General features: G+C 49.7%; 1 protein-coding gene and 1 long non-coding RNA gene across 13 annotated transcripts; one reads left to right on the top strand and one right to left on the bottom strand.

Annotated features, from left to right (window-relative positions):
- Positions 1 to 749: 749 nt before the first annotated feature.
- LOC122392093 (F-box/LRR-repeat protein 14-like) lies at positions 750 to 21,805 on the top strand. 12 transcript variants are annotated; one of them, XM_043386663.1, is made up of 10 exons: positions 768 to 779; positions 900 to 906; positions 2,079 to 2,094; positions 15,175 to 16,951; positions 17,326 to 17,437; positions 17,982 to 18,170; positions 18,381 to 18,851; positions 19,464 to 19,653; positions 20,463 to 20,587; positions 21,158 to 21,805. In XM_043386663.1, exons 5-10 carry the CDS (start codon positions 17,353 to 17,355, stop codon positions 21,244 to 21,246), a joined length of 1,149 nt encoding a protein of 382 aa, XP_043242598.1. In that variant the 5' UTR covers positions 768 to 779; positions 900 to 906; positions 2,079 to 2,094; positions 15,175 to 16,951; positions 17,326 to 17,352; the 3' UTR covers positions 21,247 to 21,805. The 12 variants fall into 12 exon arrangements, 10 of the variants coding, with proteins under 10 accessions (XP_043242580.1, XP_043242543.1, XP_043242589.1 ...); XM_043386645.1 differs by having other exon boundaries at positions 750 to 906; positions 2,079 to 2,170; positions 16,856 to 16,951; positions 17,326 to 17,427; positions 18,071 to 18,170; XM_043386608.1 differs by having other exon boundaries at positions 750 to 906; positions 2,079 to 2,170; positions 16,856 to 16,951.
- On the bottom strand, positions 7,493 to 15,502 carry LOC122392133. Its single transcript, XR_006258467.1, has 4 exons — positions 15,122 to 15,502; positions 14,637 to 14,779; positions 8,743 to 9,058; positions 7,493 to 8,297 (listed from the first exon to the last, which is right to left on the bottom strand). It is a non-coding gene; the product is annotated as an uncharacterized LOC122392133 (long non-coding RNA).
- Positions 21,806 to 22,714: the final 909 nt, after the last annotated feature.

Below are 22,714 nucleotides of genomic sequence, written 5' to 3'. Positions count from 1 at the left end.
AGGTTTTCGGACACGGGCTACAAGATGGCTATCTCAGTTTCAATCCCCATGTTAAAGGTGGCCCTTTTCCTTTAAAGGGACCCTCCCACCTTCAAAAAAGTTAATGAATTGGCACGAAAGTGATGTCGCTCGGTTCAGAAAGAGCGAAAACGAATATCTACCAAATTTCATCGAAAAATATTCACTGGTTTTCAAGATATTAGACTTTTACTTTTGTTTACTTTTTGGGATCTCCGCTGTTCCTAGCGACTTTATTTGAAAGTGCGGCATTTGTTGCGCGCAAAGCAGCATATACCACCGCGTGCTACCAAACGTTTTAGTAAAAGATTTAAAAATCGTTGGATCTCCGCTGACGTCACAAATTCTAAGGGGGCATACCAATGCACTAGCCCCTTAGAATCCGAAAACTGCAAGTTTGAAATTCCATATCTCCGAATTAAAGCATTTGTCGATGTTGTGAGTGCCCAAACCGGTATTTACAGGCCATGGCCACCAATTTGGCTATCTCAACTCAAAACTAATGTTAAGGTGGGAGTGTCCCTTTAACGTAAATTCATGGGTTTTTCCCCATATTCATGGCATAGTACATGGATATGGGTTTTCCCATGTTGTCTTGCTGTAAAAGTGGCCACCGGTCTTAGTCAGGACGGCCGGTTTGTTTTGCGCGGCGTAGTTAGGTCGCCGCCCTCCTCGCGAGGCCGGTAACGTAAGTTAGGGCCACTAAAAAAAAAGATTCATGATTGTGCGTTCTGTGGTCGTCGTTGACACGCGATATTATGGTCAGATTATGGTGATAGAATGCTACATAGGGTGAAGGCTTAGGTTAGGTTAATTTATTTCTGAAGCTTACTGTTTTGTGTCAAACTTTTCATCGATGCTTATCTATTTGATAAGCACAGCCCACAGGTATGAAATATTTAGTGAGAAAACCCAAAAGTACAGTGGCGGATCCGGGGGGGGGGGGGGCAAAATGGGACGAGGGGCATTTGCCCCTCCCAAACGGCAAATTAACATTACGCCTATGGACGAGGCATGGGAAGAATCGATAAATTGTTATGTTTTGCCCCCCCCCAAAAAAAAACTCTGAGCTGGATCCGCCTCTGCAAAAGTATGATGAATGTAATGATTTTTTTTTGCTTCACACTTTCATGTTACATGTTAAGATTTTTTGGAACACTTTCAATATGATTCACTTTGTATGCTTAAGAAGTATGAAGTGATTAACTTTCATATCATGCTCACTGTCTCAGCAGAATAATGTGTTCTTAAAGGGACCCTCCCACCTTAACATTAGAGTTGAGTTGAGATAGCCAAAATGGGGTCCCTGGCTCACAATTACCGGTTTCGGCACTCACAACATGGAGAAATGCCTTAAATCGGAAATATTGAATTTCAAAATTGCAGCATTTTGATTCAGAGGGGCTAATGCATAGGAATACCCCTCTGAATGTGTGACACCAGCGCAAATATCTAACGATTTTTAAATGTTTGACTAAAACGTTTTGTAATATGCTGCTTTGCGTACAACAAGTGCCGCACTTTCAGCTGCCAAACTATTGCTTCCAAATAAAGTCGCTAGGAACAGCGGAGATCCCAAAAAGTAAACAAAAGTAAAAGTCTAATATCTTGAAAACCGGTGAATATTTTTCGGTGAAATTTGGTAGATATTCATTTTTGCTCTTTCTGATCCGAGCGACATCACTTTCATGCCAATTCATAAACTTTTTTGAAGGTGGGAGGGTCCCTTTAACAGAGCACTTTCAATGTTTTTAGCATCTAGAATTCAAAAAGATGTCCTAATTTATTGATATCTTCACTTTCTTGATATATCTCAATTGTCTGCTTATGTATGATACATATTTTGTTCATTTTCATGTGTTTTAGGCTGATTCTTAATTTTCCAGTGTTTGGGTTGTAGTTTTGCCATTGGGGTTGTACTTTAAAAAATTGGGGTCACAGTATATTAAGTTCCGCATGTGGTAATTAATATTCCCCAAAAGTTTTACTTTTGAACCCCTCCTTCGACCTTCATTGTTGTCTCTACGAAAACTTCAGGTGATTTTCTGTCATGTTTGCAGGCATGGATATAGCACAGTCAGTTAAGAGAAAAGCTGCTGCACCTGAAGATAGCTTGCCAAAGAAAATCACATCGCAAGCAAATGGTGACCGAGTAAGTCTTATCACCTATTCCCACTTATCAGTAAAACACCTTTTGGGGCGACCAACCCCAAACCGCCCTTCCACGAGAATCCACCGCCCTGTTCCAAAACCTGAGTGGACAGGAAGTGGAGCATGATCTAGCTGATCTGCTCAAAAAGGGCCCAAAATTTGCCCTAACCCAGTCGATTCGGGATAGAACCCTGACCAGTGATGCCATCCACATTTTTGCTCCATCCCAAGATCTCGACCAGAATTTCCCAAGATTCTCGTCTCGAATCCCAAGACTACCCATCACATATCCTTAGGAGTACCCCAAGTAAATCCATAGCTTATTTTGGACATATTAGTGTGTTTAGTATTCAACTTTCTCTTCTTCGGGTCCACCCTTGTCCTTATTGGCGTCTTTACAGCAGCTAATGTACCTAGAGGCCGGGGGGAGGGGAGGGGGAGGGGGTCGATCGGACTCCTACAGCTGATCGGTTCCCAGTGGCGCGGGAACCGGGGGGGGGCTAGGGGGGGCTGAGCCCCTCCAACTTTTCGGCTGGGGGGGCTCGTAATGTATTTGAGCCCCCCCAGCTGGAGGAATCGATATCGGAAATCTACCAACACAATTTCATAGATTCATACATAGGCGCGGGAACCGGGGGAGAGGGCAGTGGGGGAAGCTTGCCCTCACAACTCTGGGGCCGTGGGGGCGGTGCCTCACAACTTTTCATGAGGCCAGGAACCGTTGGGGCAGCTTGTCCTCCCCAAATTAGGGGTTGTGAGTCACAAAGGAAGAAAGCATGTGAGTGAAAAATCTACCTATTTTACTGACTCGGCACCTCATTTGGCAGCTTAAAACCTTTATTCCAGGTTGCCAAAACGGTAGTTTCTTCACTCAGCTGAGACGGAATACCTCACTTTTTTTGCAAATATTTTCTTCTTTTTTTTTCGTTGAAAAGGCCACGGTCTGAAAAATAAGTGGCCTAAAACCGATGAGAAAGCTAGATTTGGGGGTACCCTAGGTTGATATCTATGATGGTTCAGCCCCCCCAGTCTGGAAGAAGTTCCCGCGCCACTGTCGGTTCCTGACCGAGTATTAGAGCTTCACGAAAAATGAAGATGCTGGCCTAGACAACATGAAGCCGGTGGTATCTGCTATTATGGTCAGGTCATTCGTCGACCGTCAATGGTGGGTCAAGGACCCAAAACACAAAGTTTGAATCTGTTAGAACTTCTTGGAAACGAAGTCTGTGGCATTTTGGGTTTATTTCGAAATTTGTCTCGTGATACATTTGGAGAAGCTAGGGTCAGGTGAGGTCAGGCTGATTTTTAGTGTTTTCCACCACTGAGTTTTGAAATATGGGCTCCAAAAACAAGCTCTTAAAAGCTTATGTGAATCCCGAAATCGAAAAGCCTATGCTGTGAATCTGCGCGTAAGCCAGTGCCCGCTGGGGCCCATGAATTTTCAAGCCAACGATGGCGAGGGGGTCTAAACGAGGACCTAACTCGTCCCCTGGGCTATATAGTTACAAGACGTCAGCAGTGTTGTGAAGGTCGCAAGGTTATGCTTTGATTATTTTTGGTCCAGCAGAGCGCAGAGGTCAGGTGACCAGACACTTTTCCGAGGTCAAAGACAAATTGCCCTTATTTTGGTTCGCGGTCAACGGATAAGCCTCCATAGAGCAAAACCGTAAAATGAAACGCTTTGTGCGGGAGCCGCTTTCTGAAATATTTTTTAGGCACAATGTTTGTAAAAGCTTTTCATAGCCATGCAACATCATGCCGCCAAACCACCCATCCCTGTTGATCGGTAGTTGGAAATTAAACAAATGTGCGTCAGTTGCGAACAGCGACTGAAAGCTGCTACTATACCCATAACAAGTAATGGTACAAAAATAACCCTGCGACCTCGGGAAGATAATGCCTGCAAGAAACATCGCAAGCTTCGTCCGTTACTTCAATATGTTTGAATGCTATTAACCGTCCGTGAGGCAAATCCATCCTAAATTTATTATCGACCAAGGAAAAAAGCATTCGACAGCATGAGAAGACAAAGTGAAATCAGCTTCTGTCAGATCCCAAGATATGCAGCGCAAATCACAAGATCCCAATGTTAATGTTCAAATCCCAAGATCTTGGGACAAATCCCAAGGAATGGCATCGCTGACCCTGACAGAGGTGGAAATTGGAGCAGAAAGAGGCGCGTTTGCACTACGATGGAAAATTGAATTCCAAAAGCGAGCGGCACGAGGGATGTATAGCCTAAGACAAGGCACCCTAAAACCGCGCTTCCCGGATGGTAACGCGTCCATGCCACCAGCCGCGTCTGGGGAGATCGAGAGAAAACTGTCGGCGCTGAAAAAGAAGTTGATGGTTATCTATCGCAATCACAGAGCCTCGGGGAAAAACCACACTACCCATCAGCGACACGCCATCAGCCAGTTCAGGAAGAACGACGACCTGGTTCTGAAACCATCGGACAAATGCAAAGGATTTGTACTGATGACGAAAGACGATTACATCAGCAAAGCCAACGCACATGTCTCAGAATATGAGCCGGTCCAAAGAAACCCGACACCCAAGCTCGAGGCTAAAACCAAGCGTCTCATTGGTGACACAATGGCCGACAAAGTGGAGAAAAGCATGATACAGGCATTGTTACCCCAATGCTCTCGCACGGCCGAGTTTTACGGTCTGCCCAAAAACCACAAGCCAACGGTCCCTCTGAGACCCATCATATCCGCATGCGGGGATCCGGTTGATAAACTCACCTGGCTGCTTGAGCGTGTGATCAACCAGCTGCTGCCATTCGTTCCGGCCCATCTCACGAGCACTGACGATTACCTCAAACGGCTTCACCACAACTTCCCAGACAAACTATCAGACGGGAGTATCATTTTTAGCGTGGACGTGACCAATCTATACGGGAACATTCCGGTAAATGAAGCGATCGAGACAGCCACTGAACTCCTAGAGAGGCATGCAGACAACATCTGTATGTTCGGTCTGACACTGACCGATGTTAAGACGCTTCTCTCTCACTGCCTTAACAACAATTACCTTCGATTCGGTGACAGGTACTACCGACAAACGAGGGGAATTGCGATGGGCAGCCGCGTCGCTCCTCCACTGGCGGTGGTATTCATGGGAAAGGTAGAAGAGCGTATTCTGAGCTCACCCCGCCTGCAACCCACCCTCTACCTCAGATACATCGATGACGTATTTGGAGTGTGGCCGCACGGAGCAGAGGAACTGGACGCGTACTTACAGTTCATCAACACCGTACACCCGTCGATCACATTCACAGCTGAGCGCTCAGATACGAACGGAGAACAGTTACCATTCTTAGACACTTTGGTCACAATCCACCCAGATGGCACCTACCAAACTGAGCTCTACTACAAACCCATGGCAGCCCCAATCATTATGCCATATGACTCTGCTCATCCCGCTCAGATGAAAAAGTCTGTGCTGAAGGCACAGCTGAAACGAGCGGTGCGTTTGTCATCTGACCCCGCCGCAAGGGACCGGAGTGTCGCCAAGGTGACAGATCTGTTCATCTCAAACGGTTACCCGCCGCGTCTGGTTCGTTCCTCTACGGCCCAGGTGATGTCGATACCTCGGGAAAGGCAGAACGAACAGAGCCGGGCGCGGCGGCGCCAAGATGACCGAACATTCATCTCACTGCCATTCATCGATGACTCGCTCGCTCACAAAATCCAGGGCACAGTCCGGGCGTCAGGGCTGGCATTCCAAGTGGCGTGGAAAAACGACAATAGCCTCAAAAAGAGCCTAGTGCGCTCCGCTCTGGAACCGCCCCCCTGCCCTGGAGGGGGTCGCAAATGCGCGACTTGTATGAGCGGTCTGGGTGGCAGGTGTCACACAAAAAATGTGGTCTATGAGATAGCCTGTGAGCTGTGTGAAAAAGTAAAGACGCGGAATATTTATATCGGAGAGACAAGACGAAGCGTGCGACTGAGATTTAACGAGCACCTCCGAGACGCGCGGCACAGAAACCCGGACACTCCCCTCGGCGACCACATGACTACCTGCCACCCAAACGAACAAACAGACATCACCAACTGCTTCCGCATCAACATCTTGACGGTATGCAAAGACGGCCCAAACAGGAAAATCGCAGAATCGCTATTTATTCGAGACCGCAGACCATCGCTGAACACCCAAACCACATCATGGCCGATATTATAACCGGCGGCTGAAGGAGTTGCCAGTCCGAACGGTGACCGACAGATGGCCTACCGAGACAGGTGGCGCTGCAGGTCACCTCGCGCGCCAACTGGTGTCATTTCAAACCTCCGTCTGGCGTCAGTTGGTACCTCGCCGCGGCCAGGGAGACACCGGTTGGTCACGTGACTCGGAAACAAAAATCAGCTGATAGAGTGGCGGAATCGCGGTAATCAAACACGAATAATTCCGGACGATAGAGCGGCAGTATAGGAGTTTTCTTCACAACAGGCAAACATTGCAATGTTTTATCATTCTATGATCAAGAAACGTTCATAAATCATATATTTCTTCGATGATTACTGCCGCGCAACCGACACGCACATATCGTAGCCAGCGCATAAAGCTGTGCTTTGCGATATTAAATGCAAAGAAAAGCATTCTATATCTTGTTTCAGCCTTCTACTTACGCTTTTATAATTACGACAGCGACACCATACGGCCTATCGACGCTATGCAACTCCATGGAGTGTCCGGTCGCACTCTGCCGAGTGTGCCGAGATCAGAGGCGGACCATCCAGGGCACGTCCAGCTGCACTGCCCAGTGTCCAGCTGCACTGCCCGGTCGCTGGGAGGGCGACACCTGACGCCACTCTGGCCGCTCGCTTCCACGCACAACTTAGCTACCTGGCTAGTGGCTACGCTTGTGGGAGGGGAAGGAGGAAACCAACAACAGTCTGATGAGCCAATGTAGTCAGCGAGCCGCGCCAATCAGAGCCCTTCCGCGCGCAGACGGGAGCTAGAGCTATTCATCTCCTTTCCTGTTTTCGCTGGTCCGCCAGTCACCAGCATCGTTCCGTGCTCTCCATCGTCGCGATTCGGCTGTATTGTCCTGTGTGCGTCAGCAACAACAGAGAGCGAGAGAGAGAGAAAGAGAGAGAGAGAGAGAGAGAGAGAGAGAGAGAGAGAGAGAGAGAGAGAGAGAGAGAGAGAGAGAGAGAGAGAGAGAAAGAGAGAGAGAGAGAGTCGGATCACGCCAGGCAGCCACATGGGTATCTATTGTTTATTTACTTTCCAGTGATCGCAAGCGTTTAGTTGTTTGGAACCGGGTGTGATAGTATTTGACGCATTTCTGTGATCTGTATGATAAAACTGAAAAAAGTGAAATATATCCACTTTAATTCACATATCGCTTTTGATTCATGGTACGGCTGCTTGATTTTGCCACAGCGTACATAGTACATACCTACACAGCCGATCTCGGCATGTTTCTGTTCCAGAACAGCAGCTGCAGTGGACATCAAAAATGCATTCATGTTCTGACAACTTATTCCAAAGATACACATATTTTACGACGAACGTTCCAGAGAAAGTATTTTCTCGCTCACAGATGCTCAGCAAGAAGCGCGCGATTGATTACAACTAGCACGCTCACGATTTCTAATATAGCGCTGGCCAAAACTTGCCCCTTACATCCAAATATAATAATCTTAATTCCAGTCTCTGTCCTATTTATTATTTATAAGCGCATCGAGAGTGAATGATACCACGGCATAGCCGTCATATTACATAGCACAAATTGCGAGACGACGTCGAGATCCGTATCGGCGTATCATTCACAGATCCGGGTGTCTCGCCTCCACTCTCAATCAACCCTGACACACCATCAACCGAACCACGTCGGCTCCAATCATCTTGAGTTCCGTACTGATATCTGATGGCCGGCCCGTCAGTTGATCATATCTGTCTGCGCGCACTTCACCCGAGCTCAGCCTTAAGTGCACTGTGCGGCCTTCTCCAGATGACGCCTCTGAGCATGGCGCTTATCCTGCACCTGGATGTTTAGAGCCTCTTGTTCGTGTACGGCCATTAGCATTTCAGGAGTCTGATGTTCTCGGCGGAGGCGGCGCTGGTCACCGTGGAGCCGTCAGACGACACCGTCAGCTCGAGCGCCCGCGACTAATGACCTGCAAAACAGCGAGTCGCGGCACGTCACGACGAGTGACGACCGTCACGTTTCAGTCACGAAGGCCGTTATAGAACAGTCACGGCGACTGTCATGTAGCAGTCACGGCTGCCGTCACAGGTCACGACGGTCGCGTAAAATGCCACTACCAGCCACGGCGACCACGAATCACACCTCATAACGTTCCCTGTCGCACACTCATCCATAATAACAGTACATTCGCCTGTATAAACATTACACATTTCTCACTCAGCATTTCTCACTCACTCGAAGCTCAAGCCTGAGACCATCAAGCGTCACGACACTTGCAACGGCACCTGCATTAGCAGACATCCCATCCCGGCAACACATAAAGTTCCCCCAAGCAACCCACCTAGGGTCACTGACCTAGTAACGAAGCAGGACACAGCTGACCTGTGGATGCGTTGGTTGACACAATTACTGACCTGGACATAATGTGATCGTTTCTGATCAATGTCGATACGCGCGCCGGCGTATCGACGCCGTCGGCGAGCGGGACGCGGTCGGCTGGCAGGGCGTCGTCGGCGGGCGGGCCGGCGTCGATCGGCGTAGGTTGGCGAGCCTCGTTCGGCTACCGGATCACCTTCGGCCGGCGAGCGACAGTCGGTCGTCGGGCCACCATCGGCGGGCAGAACGCCGTTGGCTGGCGGAAGCCCGTTGGCTGGCGGAACGCCGCCGGCTGGCGGCGAGCTGTCGGTGAGCAGGCCATCGTTGGCAGTACCATCGTGGTCGCGTGGCGCTCTGAAACACAGTAAAGAGTTAATGACTCATTAGGGACCATATTATTTTCAAGTCCTATGCTGAATATCCCTAAGGTAATCTATTTAACTCACCAAGAAATATTCAGAGCATTCACTGGAAGCATAGTCATGCAAGTAGGCCTTTAACTGCAATGCTATATTTTTGCCTTATGACACAATATGCCATGCCATTCAAACAGCCCATTATGGTCAAACAGCAGACTGAGTGGAGCATAAAGCAATTAATCTGGTTGTAACTTGTAACACCGAAGGATTGTACAGTGAAGGATAGGTGGTGCCTGACGGCCTTCAATGACAGGTTCAGGCTCTGGAGCTGGTCCTGGATCTGACTCAGCTGACTGCCTGAGGGTGGAGGGCAGAGGAGGACGCAGATCAGATTATATTGGCAGATGTTGAACAGTGATTGGTCACAACCATTTACCTACAAATTGATAAATTCACATATTGATGGGAAATGCATGTATGGGACCACGCCTCCATCAGACGGCCAAGGAGGTCGCCCCTGGGCCCGCCTCGGCTCTCGGACCACAGCGACAACCGGCCCCGATCGACCTGTGGTCGACCGGTGACCGGTCACAGTCATCACGCCACTCACCGAGGACGGGGGGACGCCATTGTCACCTATCAGGGGGCAGGTGCCAGGTGCCTTCGCTGCGGTGCGCGACGCCGGCTACATCATCGCTGGTGGACGCATCGCGGCCGACGGAGGTGGGGCGAAGGGAGCGGCCTCGGCCCCTGCCTGCCGCCCGAACGCCTCCCTCGGGGGCGCAAGCCCCGCCCACGCGCCTCACCTTCTCGTGGTGGGGGTGTTTGCACCAAGAGGCGCACCTGCCGGAGTCAACCGACGACTTCAGCTGCGACCGAGTCGCACACCGTCAGCGCGGCCCCCGAGTGGGGGGCTGCGCCTAAATGAATAGCCGACGGGAGCTGCGGTCCGCGTCCCGACCACTGGGCGCGGACCGCGCCGGCGGCAATGCGAGGGGAGGCGCTGCCGCCGGCCACAGGAAGGAGAAGGAGGACGAGACGCTACCGACAAAACCAGAGACGGACACCAAACAACCCACCAGAAGAGTCACCAGAGCCATGACAAGACAAGAAGGAACGGCCGATGCTCGAGCAACTGCAACCACTGAAAGTGCAACTCTGCGTAAGGCAATGGCGCAGCTTATTGAGGCAGGAAAGCAGTGTACCACGGAGGACTTCCAGTTGTGCACAACCGTAGAGGCGGAGACGCTACGTGAAACGATGAAGCGACTCATCCAACGGGGCAAACAGTGCTCGGAGGAGGAATTCCGACCCGACAGTGGACTGCTCGAGACGTCAAAAGACAAGACGGAACCTGAACCACAAGACATGCCAGCCTCCGGTCCACCGAGACGTAACTCACCTCGCAACACCCGAAGACAAGACACTCGGAGCCCTGCAGGGGACACACGCGAGGATCGGCCGAGGGATGGGGTCGTGGAGCAAGCCCAGCCGGAGAGGCCTCGTCCCTTCGCCGCCCTTGTGAGTGCAGCCAGAGCGCTCCCACAAGAGGACTACCGGCCACCAGAGCATCTGACACGAACAACACGAAGTACAAAACTAACTCACAAGGCAGAACTACACATAATTCAGTTGAACGCTAACGGCATCGGTGCAACAGAGAAGAGGGCAGAGATCCTACGATACGCCGAGGAACAAAAGGTAGATGTCCTCTGCCTCCAAGAAACCAACCTCCGACAGGGACAGGAGACCCCGAAGTTCGAGGGATGGGAGGTGGCGGCGCGGGCTGACAGAAGACAGCATCGAGGAACGCACGCCGGTGAATCCCATGGATACGGAGGTGTCCTGACCCTGGTCCGTAGAGGATGCGGCTTCGGCTTCGAACCGATAGCGTACGACGTACGAGACAGAAACTCCGACGCAGTCATGATAGATATCCAATCAACGACACGAACTGTAAGGCTGCTAAACGCGTACATAGCCACAGTAAAACCAAGTAACGAAGACACGAGAAGGGACGAGTTCAACCCGGACAGCCTCCCGCAGGGAAGAAACGTTATCATCGCAGCGGACATTAACGCACACCATGAACTCTGGGACTCCAACCGTGCGAGAGACCCCAGAGGGGGCAGGATCGCCGAGTGGATGGACCAACATGACATGTGTGTGCTCAACTCCGGAGCTCCGACGAGACATGATGCGAGCGGTAGAGGCACCACACCAGACGTCACAATCTGCCATGCCGCCCTGAGCGGCGGGATCGAGTGGTGTATCGGGGAAGACCTGGCGTCGGACCACCGCCCGCTACACATCAAGGTGGAAATGCAAGTCAAGACGCCGCCCCCAGCAAAGAGGAGAGCGAGACTGTGCCTGCGGAAAGCAAACTGGACACTGTACCGAACACTGACCGACCACAAATTCAAGCACAAGCTCCGCCGCATGACATCGACCGAGGCAGCGACAAGAAAACTCACTAGAATCATGGTCCAAGCGGCAGAGAAAGCCATCCCTCGCGTGCCACCCCGGAGAAACGCGAAAGCATGGTGGTGTGAAGAAGCCGAAGAAGCCGTGCAGCAAAGAAGGGAAGCCCGAGACGCCCTGAGGAGAGACCCTGGAAACGAAGATCTGATGGCACAATGCACTGAGAAAACCGCACAAGCGAAACAAGTTGTAAAACGTGCAAAGCTGAACGCATGGGCCCGCGAATGCGAGAAGATGGACGCGGCGACAGACAACTCGCACCTCTACTCCACAATCAAGGCGATGGATGGACGCGGGAAGAAGCAGGGATCGACAGCTATCCTGAAAGTGCACAGAAGATCTGCAAAAACAGCGAAGGAAAAAGCAGATGTCATGGCTAAACACTATGCCCAAGTCAGCCAATCACAATACTCAGCCTCAAACCAGGAACTCAGAGACCACCAGAAGGCCAGACGACAGGCGGTGAACAAGGCGGTAGCCCAACCATGCAAGAAACACCCAAACTGCCGGGGCAAAGTCTGCCGTCCCTACAGCCTGACGGAGCTGGAAGTGGCCCTGTCTCACATGAAAACAGGTGCCCCCGGCCCGGACGGAGTGATGCCACAGATGCTGAAGGAACTCAGCACGGCGGGCAGGAAGACGCTCCTCAGAGTGCTGAACAAGAGTCTCGCATCGGGAGAGGTGCCCACCGCCTGGCGCAGAGCCAAGATCATACCGATTCACAAGAACGGGAAACCCCCGGAACAGCCGTCGTCGTACCGCCCCATCAGCCTCACCAGCTGCATCTGTAAACTGGCCGAACGCCTCCTCCAGGGCCGACTGGCGTACCTGCTCGAAGCGAATGGCACCCTCGTCCCAGAACAGGCGGGCTTCAGATCCGGCCGGTGCACAGAGGAGCAGATCGCCCGACTCGGCCAAGATATCATGGATGCCATGGAAGCGAAGCCCACCAAGAGAACAGTCCTGGTGGCTGTAGACATGACTGCCGCGTACGACCGTGTCAACAAAACCAGTCTGCTCTACAAGATGACGGACATGGATGTTCCACCATGTATGATGAGGTGGATCAGGAACTTCCTGGCAGATCGAAGAGCCAGAGTGGCATGGGACGAGACGGCATCCGCAGAGGTGAAGATGCGGGAGGGCCTGCCGCAGGGAGGAGTGATCTCACCGCTCCTGTGGCTCTGCTACATCAACGACCTGGCACCAGTGCTGCGGCGGCACGACGTGCAGATCGGCATGTACGCAGACGACCTGATCATCTACGCCAGTGACAGCAGCGTCCCCACAGCCCAGGCCAAGGTGCAGGCGGCAATGGACGAAGTAGAGGAATGGGCCTACGCCTGGAACATGACAATCAGCGCCACCAAAACCAAGACAATCTTATTCACCTCCAACGTACACGAAGTAAACTCAAAGAAAAAGGTGGACATCTGTCTGGGGGACACGATCATACAGCAAACCAGCGAAGTCACAGTGCTGGGAGTCGTCTTCGATACCCAACTGTCTTTCACCCAACATGTACAGCAGCTGAAGGGCAAACTGGCAAAGCGACTGCAAGTCACCAAGGCCCTGGCGGGAACCACGTGGGGTTGCAGCTCAGTAACCCTGCGAAGGATGTACTGCCAGTTCATCCAACCCGTAGCGCTGTATGGAAGCGCGGCGTACATGTCGCTGAGCCGGAAGACGAACAGGGAGAAGATGGACCAGGTCGCGGCCGCCGGAGCCCGAATCATCACGGGCTGCCCAGCCGGCACGAGGACGAGGGTGGTGATGGCGGAGGCCAACATCCGGAGCATCTCTTCTCTGGCTGAAGAACAAGGCGCGATCCTGCGAGAGAGGGTCATCCGTCTCCCTGACAGCGTCCCGGCCCGACAGACGGTCACCAGGAAGATGAGGAAGCGGCTCGTGAACCGGCAGACCTGGCGCGAAGAAGCGACCAAGATCGCGAAGGAAGCGCTGCTCGAGGAGACGAAGAGGGAGACAATGTCCCTACCACCGCGCCCCCCGTGGCTGTCGATGGGGAAAGGAAGGATCAGCTTCCACACGGAATCTGGTGACACCACCTCCAGACATGATCCACCGGAAAGAAGGCGAGCGGCAGCAGAGCGCGTCCTGGAATCCCTGCCGCCCACGGACTCAACCTACTACACTGACGGTTCCACGGAGAAGGGGTTTGGAGTTGGCGGAGGGGGAGTTGTCCGCATCGAGCAAGGCCGAGGCAACGCGACCTGGAGCGTACCGGCCGGCAAGTGGTCAAGCTCGTACCGGGCCGAGCAAGTGGCTTTCCTGGCAGCTGTGAGGGACGCAGCGGGAGCCCCAAAGGAAGTCAAGACGACCCGCCTGTGCACCGACTCACTCTCACTGGTAACCTTCCTCAAACAGGGTACCAGAGGACCCGCCCCAGAAACCCTTACCGAGATATGGACAGGCCTGAACCATCTCAGTCGCAGAAAAATGAACGTGCAAATCGTCTGGATCCCTGGCCACGCAGACATCGCGGGAAACGAGCAGGCAGACCAGGCTGCAAACACCGGAAGGACCCTCCCTCAAGAAACGGCCAAGATCGACCTCCCGTCGGCGAAAGTGGCCATCCGTGGTGTGTGCTGGAAGAAATGGTCTGGCACGTACCACACCACCGTGCCCCCGGAGCACACACACCGGAGAGCGACGGACGGGCGCTGCCTGAAGTATGAGAGTGAATGGGCCAGACGGGACCAGGTTCTGCTCCATCAGCTGCGAGCGAACCGCTGTCCACTGCTCCAAGCCACACTAGCCAGATGGAACAGGCCGGACACCGACGGCCTGTGTCCCGAGTGTGGCGTGCCGGAGGACACGGAACACGTGGTCTGCGAATGCCCGAAATACCAGGCGGCGCGGTCTGCGCTCCTCGGCCACACCCCGACACTGACGGTGCTACAAGAGGACCCGGACGCGGTGCTGAGGTTCTTCAGGAGGACTGGCCTCCTGCCGGAGGCCCGATGATCGGCCCGCCGGAATCGCCGGACAACAGAAGAAGAAGAAGAAGGTGCCAGGTAACACAATTGGCATTATATCACTGCCCTACAGAGTCGGTGGGATGCACAACTGACCTGGAGATGACGTGATTGTTTCTGGACATTGTCTGTATGCGCGCCTCGTAGCTGGTGATAACATGCTGCCATTTCTGCTGGGTGACGTCAGGCCCACAGCTGGATCGAACCGCGCTGTCTCCAGAACCACCGCCAGATACAACCTGGTGGATAGGATGATAACTCAAGAACCACACAACGCTCGAGCTCCCCCCCCCCCCACCAAAAAGGCACCCAGGAGCACATGAACACCAATGCACAATCACCTGCACAACACAGCACATGCTCAAGGATGCCTGGTGCATGGTGGGGTTTGTAGGTCTACACAGCAATTCACGCTTAGCATGGGCTCTGGCTCAATTCTTCCACATTTATGCAGGGCATACTGGTACACTGGAGGGTACACATTTCCAGATTGGTTGATATAGAATGATGCGGATTAGTCGAACTAAGTGATGCATTTTGCTTGCCTTTTTGCCAAGTATTGTAGTCTGTTTCATACTTACGTCTTCGTCTCCGCGTCAGCATGACACTGCTTTGCTTCGCATATTCCATGCAGAATCGGCAAATGAACCTCGATTGCTTTGAAGAATATAAAAATGTGCAGCATCCATTTGGGCACAGACCTGCTTTCTTGAATGCAAATCAAGGCTACGAACGAGCCAGGACTTGAGGCAAACTTTGCCCTGCCGTGTTGCCCATAATTGTGGCATGAAAACAAAAAAAAAACACTGTTTCCTAGTGGCATTGTGATTGCAAATTTCCAACCCCTGCAAAGATCTCAAAAGAGCACAAGAAAAAGGAAATGTCAAAAACGTCAACACCCCATACAATCTCTACACAACTCTTTTATGTTATGCGCTTCACAACTTCTACCATCAACAAGCTGCACAATTTTAAATTGAATTGAATTGAATTGAATTGAATTCCAATGTGCCTAATCGGCCTAATCAAAACAAATTCAAAAATCAGGGATGTTCTCCGTCAGCAGCGAACACGCCGTTAAACCAATCAAATGAGAGCGCTGGCGTTCGCTAGCGATAGCAGTACAGTAAACTGTGCGCAGCTGCAGGTGATAATCATGGTCTGCAGTTTTTAACATCGAATTTCGTACTGAGCCCCAATTTATTTTGTATAAAACCTTACACCAGCAGATAGAAAATTTAATTTTGTATATTATTGTACTATAAATAGATGCCGACTCGGTTTTATTTCTTAGAAATATTCCATTGATTGCTACAGTGTGACTTTTGGCAGCAAGGAAGCTCTCACATTCTAGACCCAAAAAATATATCTTATTACACCGAAACTGCAATAAAACATGCTTATCGGGAAAGAAAATTTAATTTTTATTATGATGAATACCTTTTATGAGCCCATCTGCGGTAGGTTTACCAACTATGAATGTTTTTGTTCAAGACTGTTTGGTACCCAAAACTTTAAATTTCAACTTTGGAAGGGAAATTGACAATGAGCCCCAATTAGCTGAGCTTTAATACTTTTACATGTTATAGTCTGTGCATTTTTGCACATTTTGGTGGTTTATTTAGATGCCGACTCGGTCTTGTTTTTAAACAATATCAAATTTAGTGGAACAGGGTGACAAAGAACACCAATGGTGGTGATGTATTCAACATGGATTAATTCTAGTTTTGAGCATTAGTAAATGCAAAACACACATAAAATATGAAAGACAATTCAATTTTTGATATTGACTGCTACTGATTTGAGACCCACACCACGGTATTATTCGAGAATTCGTGGTATAACTTTGGCAGGTCCGGCGGGATGACAACTTTGGGAGCATGGTGGTTTCGAAATTCAAAGAAGCAATATTAGGCTATGATAATAGTTTTTCACTATTAGTTTTTATTTTTAAGGATGAAAACACATTTTCGTTACTATAGAATCCCTACAACCTAAGATTGATTATTTTCGAAATGGCGTGGCCGGCTTCAAAATTATCTTCGCAAATACTTTACAGATATACACCAGTCCTGCCCTGAATACATTTCTGGATAATATATATCTAAATAATAAAACATATAAAAATATGAGGCCTAGTTCCCTTTTTGGAATGAAAAGACCAGCTGAAAATAGTGGTCAAAATACCTTAGTGTTGTGGCGGCGAACCGGTTTTACCTAGTTCTCTATATACCGTGGCCGCGGCGACCGTCGGAGGTGGTCTTCCTCCCCCTCCTTACCTCTACCTCCCCTCTCATCACCTGAGGATGGCCTAGGGCCGAAAATTTGTGCACACTTCTCTTCGTCGTCCTCTCTTCGTCGTCTTCTCCTCATCATCGTCGACTACAGCATCGTCTTCACATCATCTGGAGGTCAGTCTGGTTTCTTTTGTCTTTACACTAGGGCTTAAGGTCACCAACACACAAATATTCACTGTAGAGGGTTTTTAAATCGCGCTTATCTTCAAAACCGGGCATTTCTTAGCATATTGCTGCTCTTTTTTGTCGCTAGAAAATTAGTTGGGCTTTCCAGTGACATCAACGGTTGAGCAATATGTGAAAAGTACCATCAATAATCTTCAAATGAAGTTTGCCATTTTTACGTTGTTAAGGAATGGAGTACCCCTTGCGAGCATCAGGGATGACGTCACTCAGGATCTGTCTCTGATTGGTCGGCGGGGGAGTGACTGTACCTTCTATATATGGCCATGGCAACAACGTTTTTAGTGAAGCAATGCCATTTTCAGGATACCGCAGCGTCTGGGGATGCTGTGATGACCATCCATCAACTACCTACTGAGATGCTCTGCTACATACTGAGCTATCTCCCTCTCCCTGAACAGCTGAAGGTAGCTACAGGTAGGCAACATCAATGACAATTGCCAATGAAGGACTACTTACCTAGGTTTCATGGTAAGTAGTCCTTACAATGAAGGACTACTTACCTAGGTTTCATGGCTCACACCTTCCTAATGTCTCGATGAGTTTTCAAGCTCAGTTGTTTTACCATTGGTTCTTGGCTTAAATTATGAATTGTTACCCGTCCGTCATATATCACATTCATCACAGGAATGAATGTGTGATCTGATGTATGCAAATCTGGTCATGGGTGCTTGTAGGGGTGCATCGTTGCGGAGCGGTGTTTGTCTCGTCGAGACGAACTGAGCACTGAGCAATGCGAAAATTCAAAGTTTAAGGTCACGTCGTGACTGGTCGTCAGTCAGGTCAAATGTCAAAATTCAACATATTCGCTTTTAGGACTATAGTGAACGCAATGTCGACGATATGGAACACAACTTGGACATGGAGCCACAGGAGCGGCTGGATTTCCTCTGCACAGTTGCCGACTTGAAACCGTGCGGTTTGACGATGTCAATTGACCCAGTCTTATTGTCACCAACAGTTTCGTGGTGTTGGAAAAGGGCAGTGGATGACTGCCTTGCAAAGCGTCGGCACTTCTCCGACGAGCTTATTCCTGGACTCAAATCACAGAGGGTCACAGACTGCTGGCTGGAGAAAGTCCTTTCCCGGATGTCTGGCGTCCAGAACTTCGCCGGCGTCAGAGGTGTTGACATGGACATTGCTATTCTAAGTGAGTGAGTACCCTTCAATCGTGTCCATGTTGCTGGTTGGATCATTGGTGAAGGATGTGTGAGGTTGATGCTGATATGTTTATAGGACGATTGATGTTGGGTTGTGAACTGTGATGTTAAATGTTCATTATCTCCGTCGCTCACCGAGCTAGGAATCCTGGTTCATTCATTTCCTCTGATAAGATAAGCAAACCGTCTTTCTTTTTCAGTTCGACACTGTCACCAGCTGGTAACGGCAAATCTATACATGTTTCGCGTTACCGTCTCCTCACTGAAACGCCTGTGTCAGAGCTGTCCAAAGCTAAAGGACATCATTCTCCCCAAATCATGTGATGACGCATGTGTCGAGGAGCTGATCGACGGCCTACCAGAGCTCTCTGCGCTAAGTTTGACAATGAACAAGACGTCTGGACGATTCCTGTCGCGCCTACCGGCCTCACTGCGGCGACTGAGCTTGAGCGGCCGCTGGAAGTGCCAGCCCACCGAGCGGCTGCCGGCCACGTCCATCACGGAGCTGGACATCTCCGGTCTCTGGGATCCGCCGCCTGCTGCACTGGCCAGCCTGCTGCGGATGTGCCCGCGGCTGGAGCGGCTTAATGCCAAGGAGTGCAGCGTAACGGACAGTTTCGTGGAGCAGCTGCCTAAAAGGACGCCAGGCATCCGCGACCTGAATTTAGAAGGTTGGTTTTCAATGGACTACCATACTTTTGGCTATTTAGTTCTCTTTTTCAGTGTGATTTTAGAAGTGCATTGTTGAACACGAATGATGGGAGACGAAATGAAATATGATTTCCCAAATGTATCGCGATTAGATGCATCTTGAAACCGGTCGCATATGCATACAACTGAACATTTAAACATAGCTGAAACGATGTAAATGCCGCCTACTCGCCAGTCGTCCTCCGGTCCTCGCATGCCTTAGCTCAGTTGGTAGAGCATTGGACTCCCGGTAGTGAGAGCCCGGGTTTGAGACGCTCCGGTGCTCGATATTTGAGACTCCTGACGGGGATGGTCTGCGGTTGGTGGGAGCAGCCGCAGTCAGTTCAAATCAGTTGAGCGGGACAGGCCGTGTCCGGCTTTGAAGGGCACGTTAAACTTTGGCATCTAAATTCTCCCGATACCCGGCATTGTGCGATCGGACGGTAGGGGTCGGGGTCTACGCAACAAGCTCTGCTTAGCTGGGCTCCGGCTCTGTCAATCCGTCCATTCAAACATTCGAGCTAAATTTATTTAAAAAAAAAAAATGCCCTGACGCAACGCACATCTAATGCCTGAAAGCTCCGCTTTTTCAGGTTGTGGGGCCTCCGCCGCTGGTCTTCTGTCTCTGGGACTGCTCAGGGAACTTCGCAGGCTGAACCTAATGGACACCGATACGACCGATGCAGTTCTTCTTAGACTCCATGGTCTCCCGCATCTCTCAGAGCTGGCGGTCGGAACACATCCCTTCAACGGTCCCGATTTCAGCCTCGACACACTGGCCGAGTAAGGACTTTTTTCTTTTAGGTTGGTTGCGTTTGGTGTGTAACTTATCAGTCAGTGACTTATTAGGCATAAGGACTTTCCTCTTGTGGTTGGTTGCGTCTGATGTGAAACCTATCAGTGACTTGTTAGACAACCATTAGCTACTTCATCCTGTCCCCTATAGGCTATACATATCACCAGCTTAGGGAAACGTATTGTCAGGGAACCTACAGAGAACGTTGAAGTATTGACATGAGTGGCATTAAGACAAAAAAATGGCGATGTCCAGGTTTTGTCCAAGCGGCCTTAACGTATGTTCATTATTGGTCGGGTGGATAAGCGATCGGACCTGGACCAGGGTCTTACGTGGTTATGGATCGGCAAGACAGACGGGTGGTTAAGAATAAATGAGTTCATGTTGAAGCGAATACATTGTTTAGCTTATGTTTGCTTACGGCTTAAAGGCCTGGCTACACTATGCGTTTTCTTCGTGCGTTTTTTGCGTGTTTGCGTGTTTTGCGTGATATCGTTCTAGAAAAAGAAGGATATTACGTTTTTGTGATGTTTTTCACCTTAAATTTTAGTTACATAAGAGTTATATTAGCTTTTGTATATAACCGAAGTAAAAATTATATAGTTTATAACTTTTTTCCTAGAACGATATTACGCAAAACACGCAAACCTGCAAAAACGCACGCAGAAAACGCATAGTGTAGCCAGGCCTTAAGAGTACCTGCGAACTACCTGTTTCATACTCCGATGGTTTGCCCGTCGTGCATGATTGGTGCTGCCGATCTTGCCGCCGCCGTCAAGTGATCCGCCTGTTCCAGTCTGGTCGCGTCCTGCCCGTCGCTGCGGCTGCTGGTGCCCACGGAAATGGTGTACACTGATGTGGTGCTGGACAATCTGGTGGGCCGACTGGAGCAGGGCCGACGACTCACGGTGGCGGTCGGCAGTGAGTAACTATCATAAACCGGACACCTGGGCACTGACATGTGGCCCAATCCGATGGCTTCAGTGAATCGCCTTGTCGTCTGGCAGATCAAACTGATGGCTGTCGCATCAGTTCATGGTTCTGCTTACAGAAAAGCTTTGCAACGTAATTTAGCCATCCAGTTTTGTTCCGCACCAATGTCCTGTGGAAGGCTTCGAGGAGTGTTCTATTACTGACAACCATCGAAGGATATCTCGTTTGCTCCAAGTGTGTGTCCTATCAAAGCTGCCATACAATAGTAACGTAACATTGGATCAAATGCCCGTCCACCCAGGAGTGAGCTGTGCAGTGTATAACTATTATATGCATCAGATCATATACCTATAGCATGGCAATTGGCATGCTGTGTTGTACATGAGCAGACAAATTTAAACCAGTGCGTCCTCAAGTGTTTCTAACTGCAACGTACGCTTCGGAACTTACCAAACACGGGCTCCTCGAGTCCGAATAAAAGTTAATTGCGTGTAGGTAATACATTGAATGCACATTACCTACCCATTGAGTGGACTGAATTGTTTTCCTTACCGACAGGTGACGACATTTCAGATTTTGATGAGAGGATCAGGGAGAATCCCGCCTTTCGGCTACTACCGTACGAGGAGTGCGACACATTTGAATGAAGCAATTAAGGCGTCTACGTATGTGCCAAAATAACAATAATAGCCTACTCGAGTGAGTCATTCATTCGATACATCGTTGGCGAGTCTGCGGCTCCGAAACTGTTGCATTGCATGGAAGATGTATGCCTTCTTGCGTGAACACGCTATCTCTATATGGGCTTCACTTTTACGCTTTGCATTTGTTCCTCACGTTCCATGATGCGACTATGCGGCGTGCATTGCATTTTAGTGTCCTACACACGGTCGGAGCCGTAATTACGACATAAGTTACAGCTCGCTATGTGAATGGTGCCAAGGCCCTAAATACAAGGTTGCACGGACTAATTTCTACTAAACCTACCAGAATATAGTTTCACAGTTGAGTATTTAAATAATTAATCAATGAAAACTTCTTCATTATTATCTCGTAATCATTTATAAGCAATTTTGTAAATATACTTTTAATTTGCTTGCCATTTACGGACAAAATAACTTTCTAGTATTGGGTCAACATAGTGGTGTAGCAGTAGGAACCATATCCGGCAAAACCCCAATACCTACATACAGCAGAAAAGCAGCCACCAGGTGTCGCCACAGTCGTCCCACAGATGTCGCGCGCGTCGCTTATCACCACACTACCGATTTCCATAAGGACGCATATGTACGGATATGTAAGGGAAAGTCGCCCTTAAGGATTACGCTTACATCCTTTGCTTATAAGGTCGATGTTTGGAAATTGGGAGGGGCTCGGCTATTTTCGACCACGGATATGGCTTTGTCATATGATGAGGAACATGCTGATAAGCGTTTAATGTGTCATAACAACACCCAAGTATTTTTAATCGTTTTTCAAAAATAGCGGTTCTGCCGTATCTTTCAGTGCAAGGTGCCGTCGATCATCCCCGACGTTACGTCACGCCGGGGATTGCCAGATTTTCCTACTAGACTTCGACGCCCCCTGAATGGTGCCATGTGCTGTATGACGGACTGTGCTGGTGCGAAGTCAAGCTGGTGTACATACATACACGCAATCTAAAAATTCAGCTCTAGATGTACCTGCATGCAGAATCTTCAGCCAAAATTGTTACGGTTAAACTAGCTGAGGCCTATGCAACCTATGCACGATAACGCGCAATCTGCCGTTGACGGTTAAGGCCTGGCTACACTATGCGTTTCCTTCGTGCGTTTTTTGCGTGTTTTGCGTGATATCGTTCTAGGAAAAAGAACGATATTACGTTTTTGTGATGTTTTTCACCTTAAATTTTAGTTACATAAGAGTTATATTAGCTTTTGTATATAACCATATTATATTGTTTATAACTTTTTTCCTAGAACGATATTACGCAAAACACGCAAACCTGCAAAAACGCACGCAGAAAACGCATAGTGTAGCCAGGCCTTTAGGCTTTATTCGCCTTCACTTTTGGTTGGATGTGTTTGCGCCGTGGGCAGACATGGTTCAAATATGCTACATAGGAGTGACTTTTTC

This window comes from Amphibalanus amphitrite, unplaced genomic scaffold, assembly GCF_019059575.1.
Source record: "Amphibalanus amphitrite isolate SeventyFive unplaced genomic scaffold, NRLGWU_Aamphi_draft 000022F_arrow, whole genome shotgun sequence".
In the NCBI taxonomy this organism is placed as follows: domain Eukaryota; kingdom Metazoa; phylum Arthropoda; class Thecostraca; order Balanomorpha; family Balanidae; genus Amphibalanus; species Amphibalanus amphitrite.
This window is presented reverse-complemented; position numbering and strand designations above follow the sequence as displayed.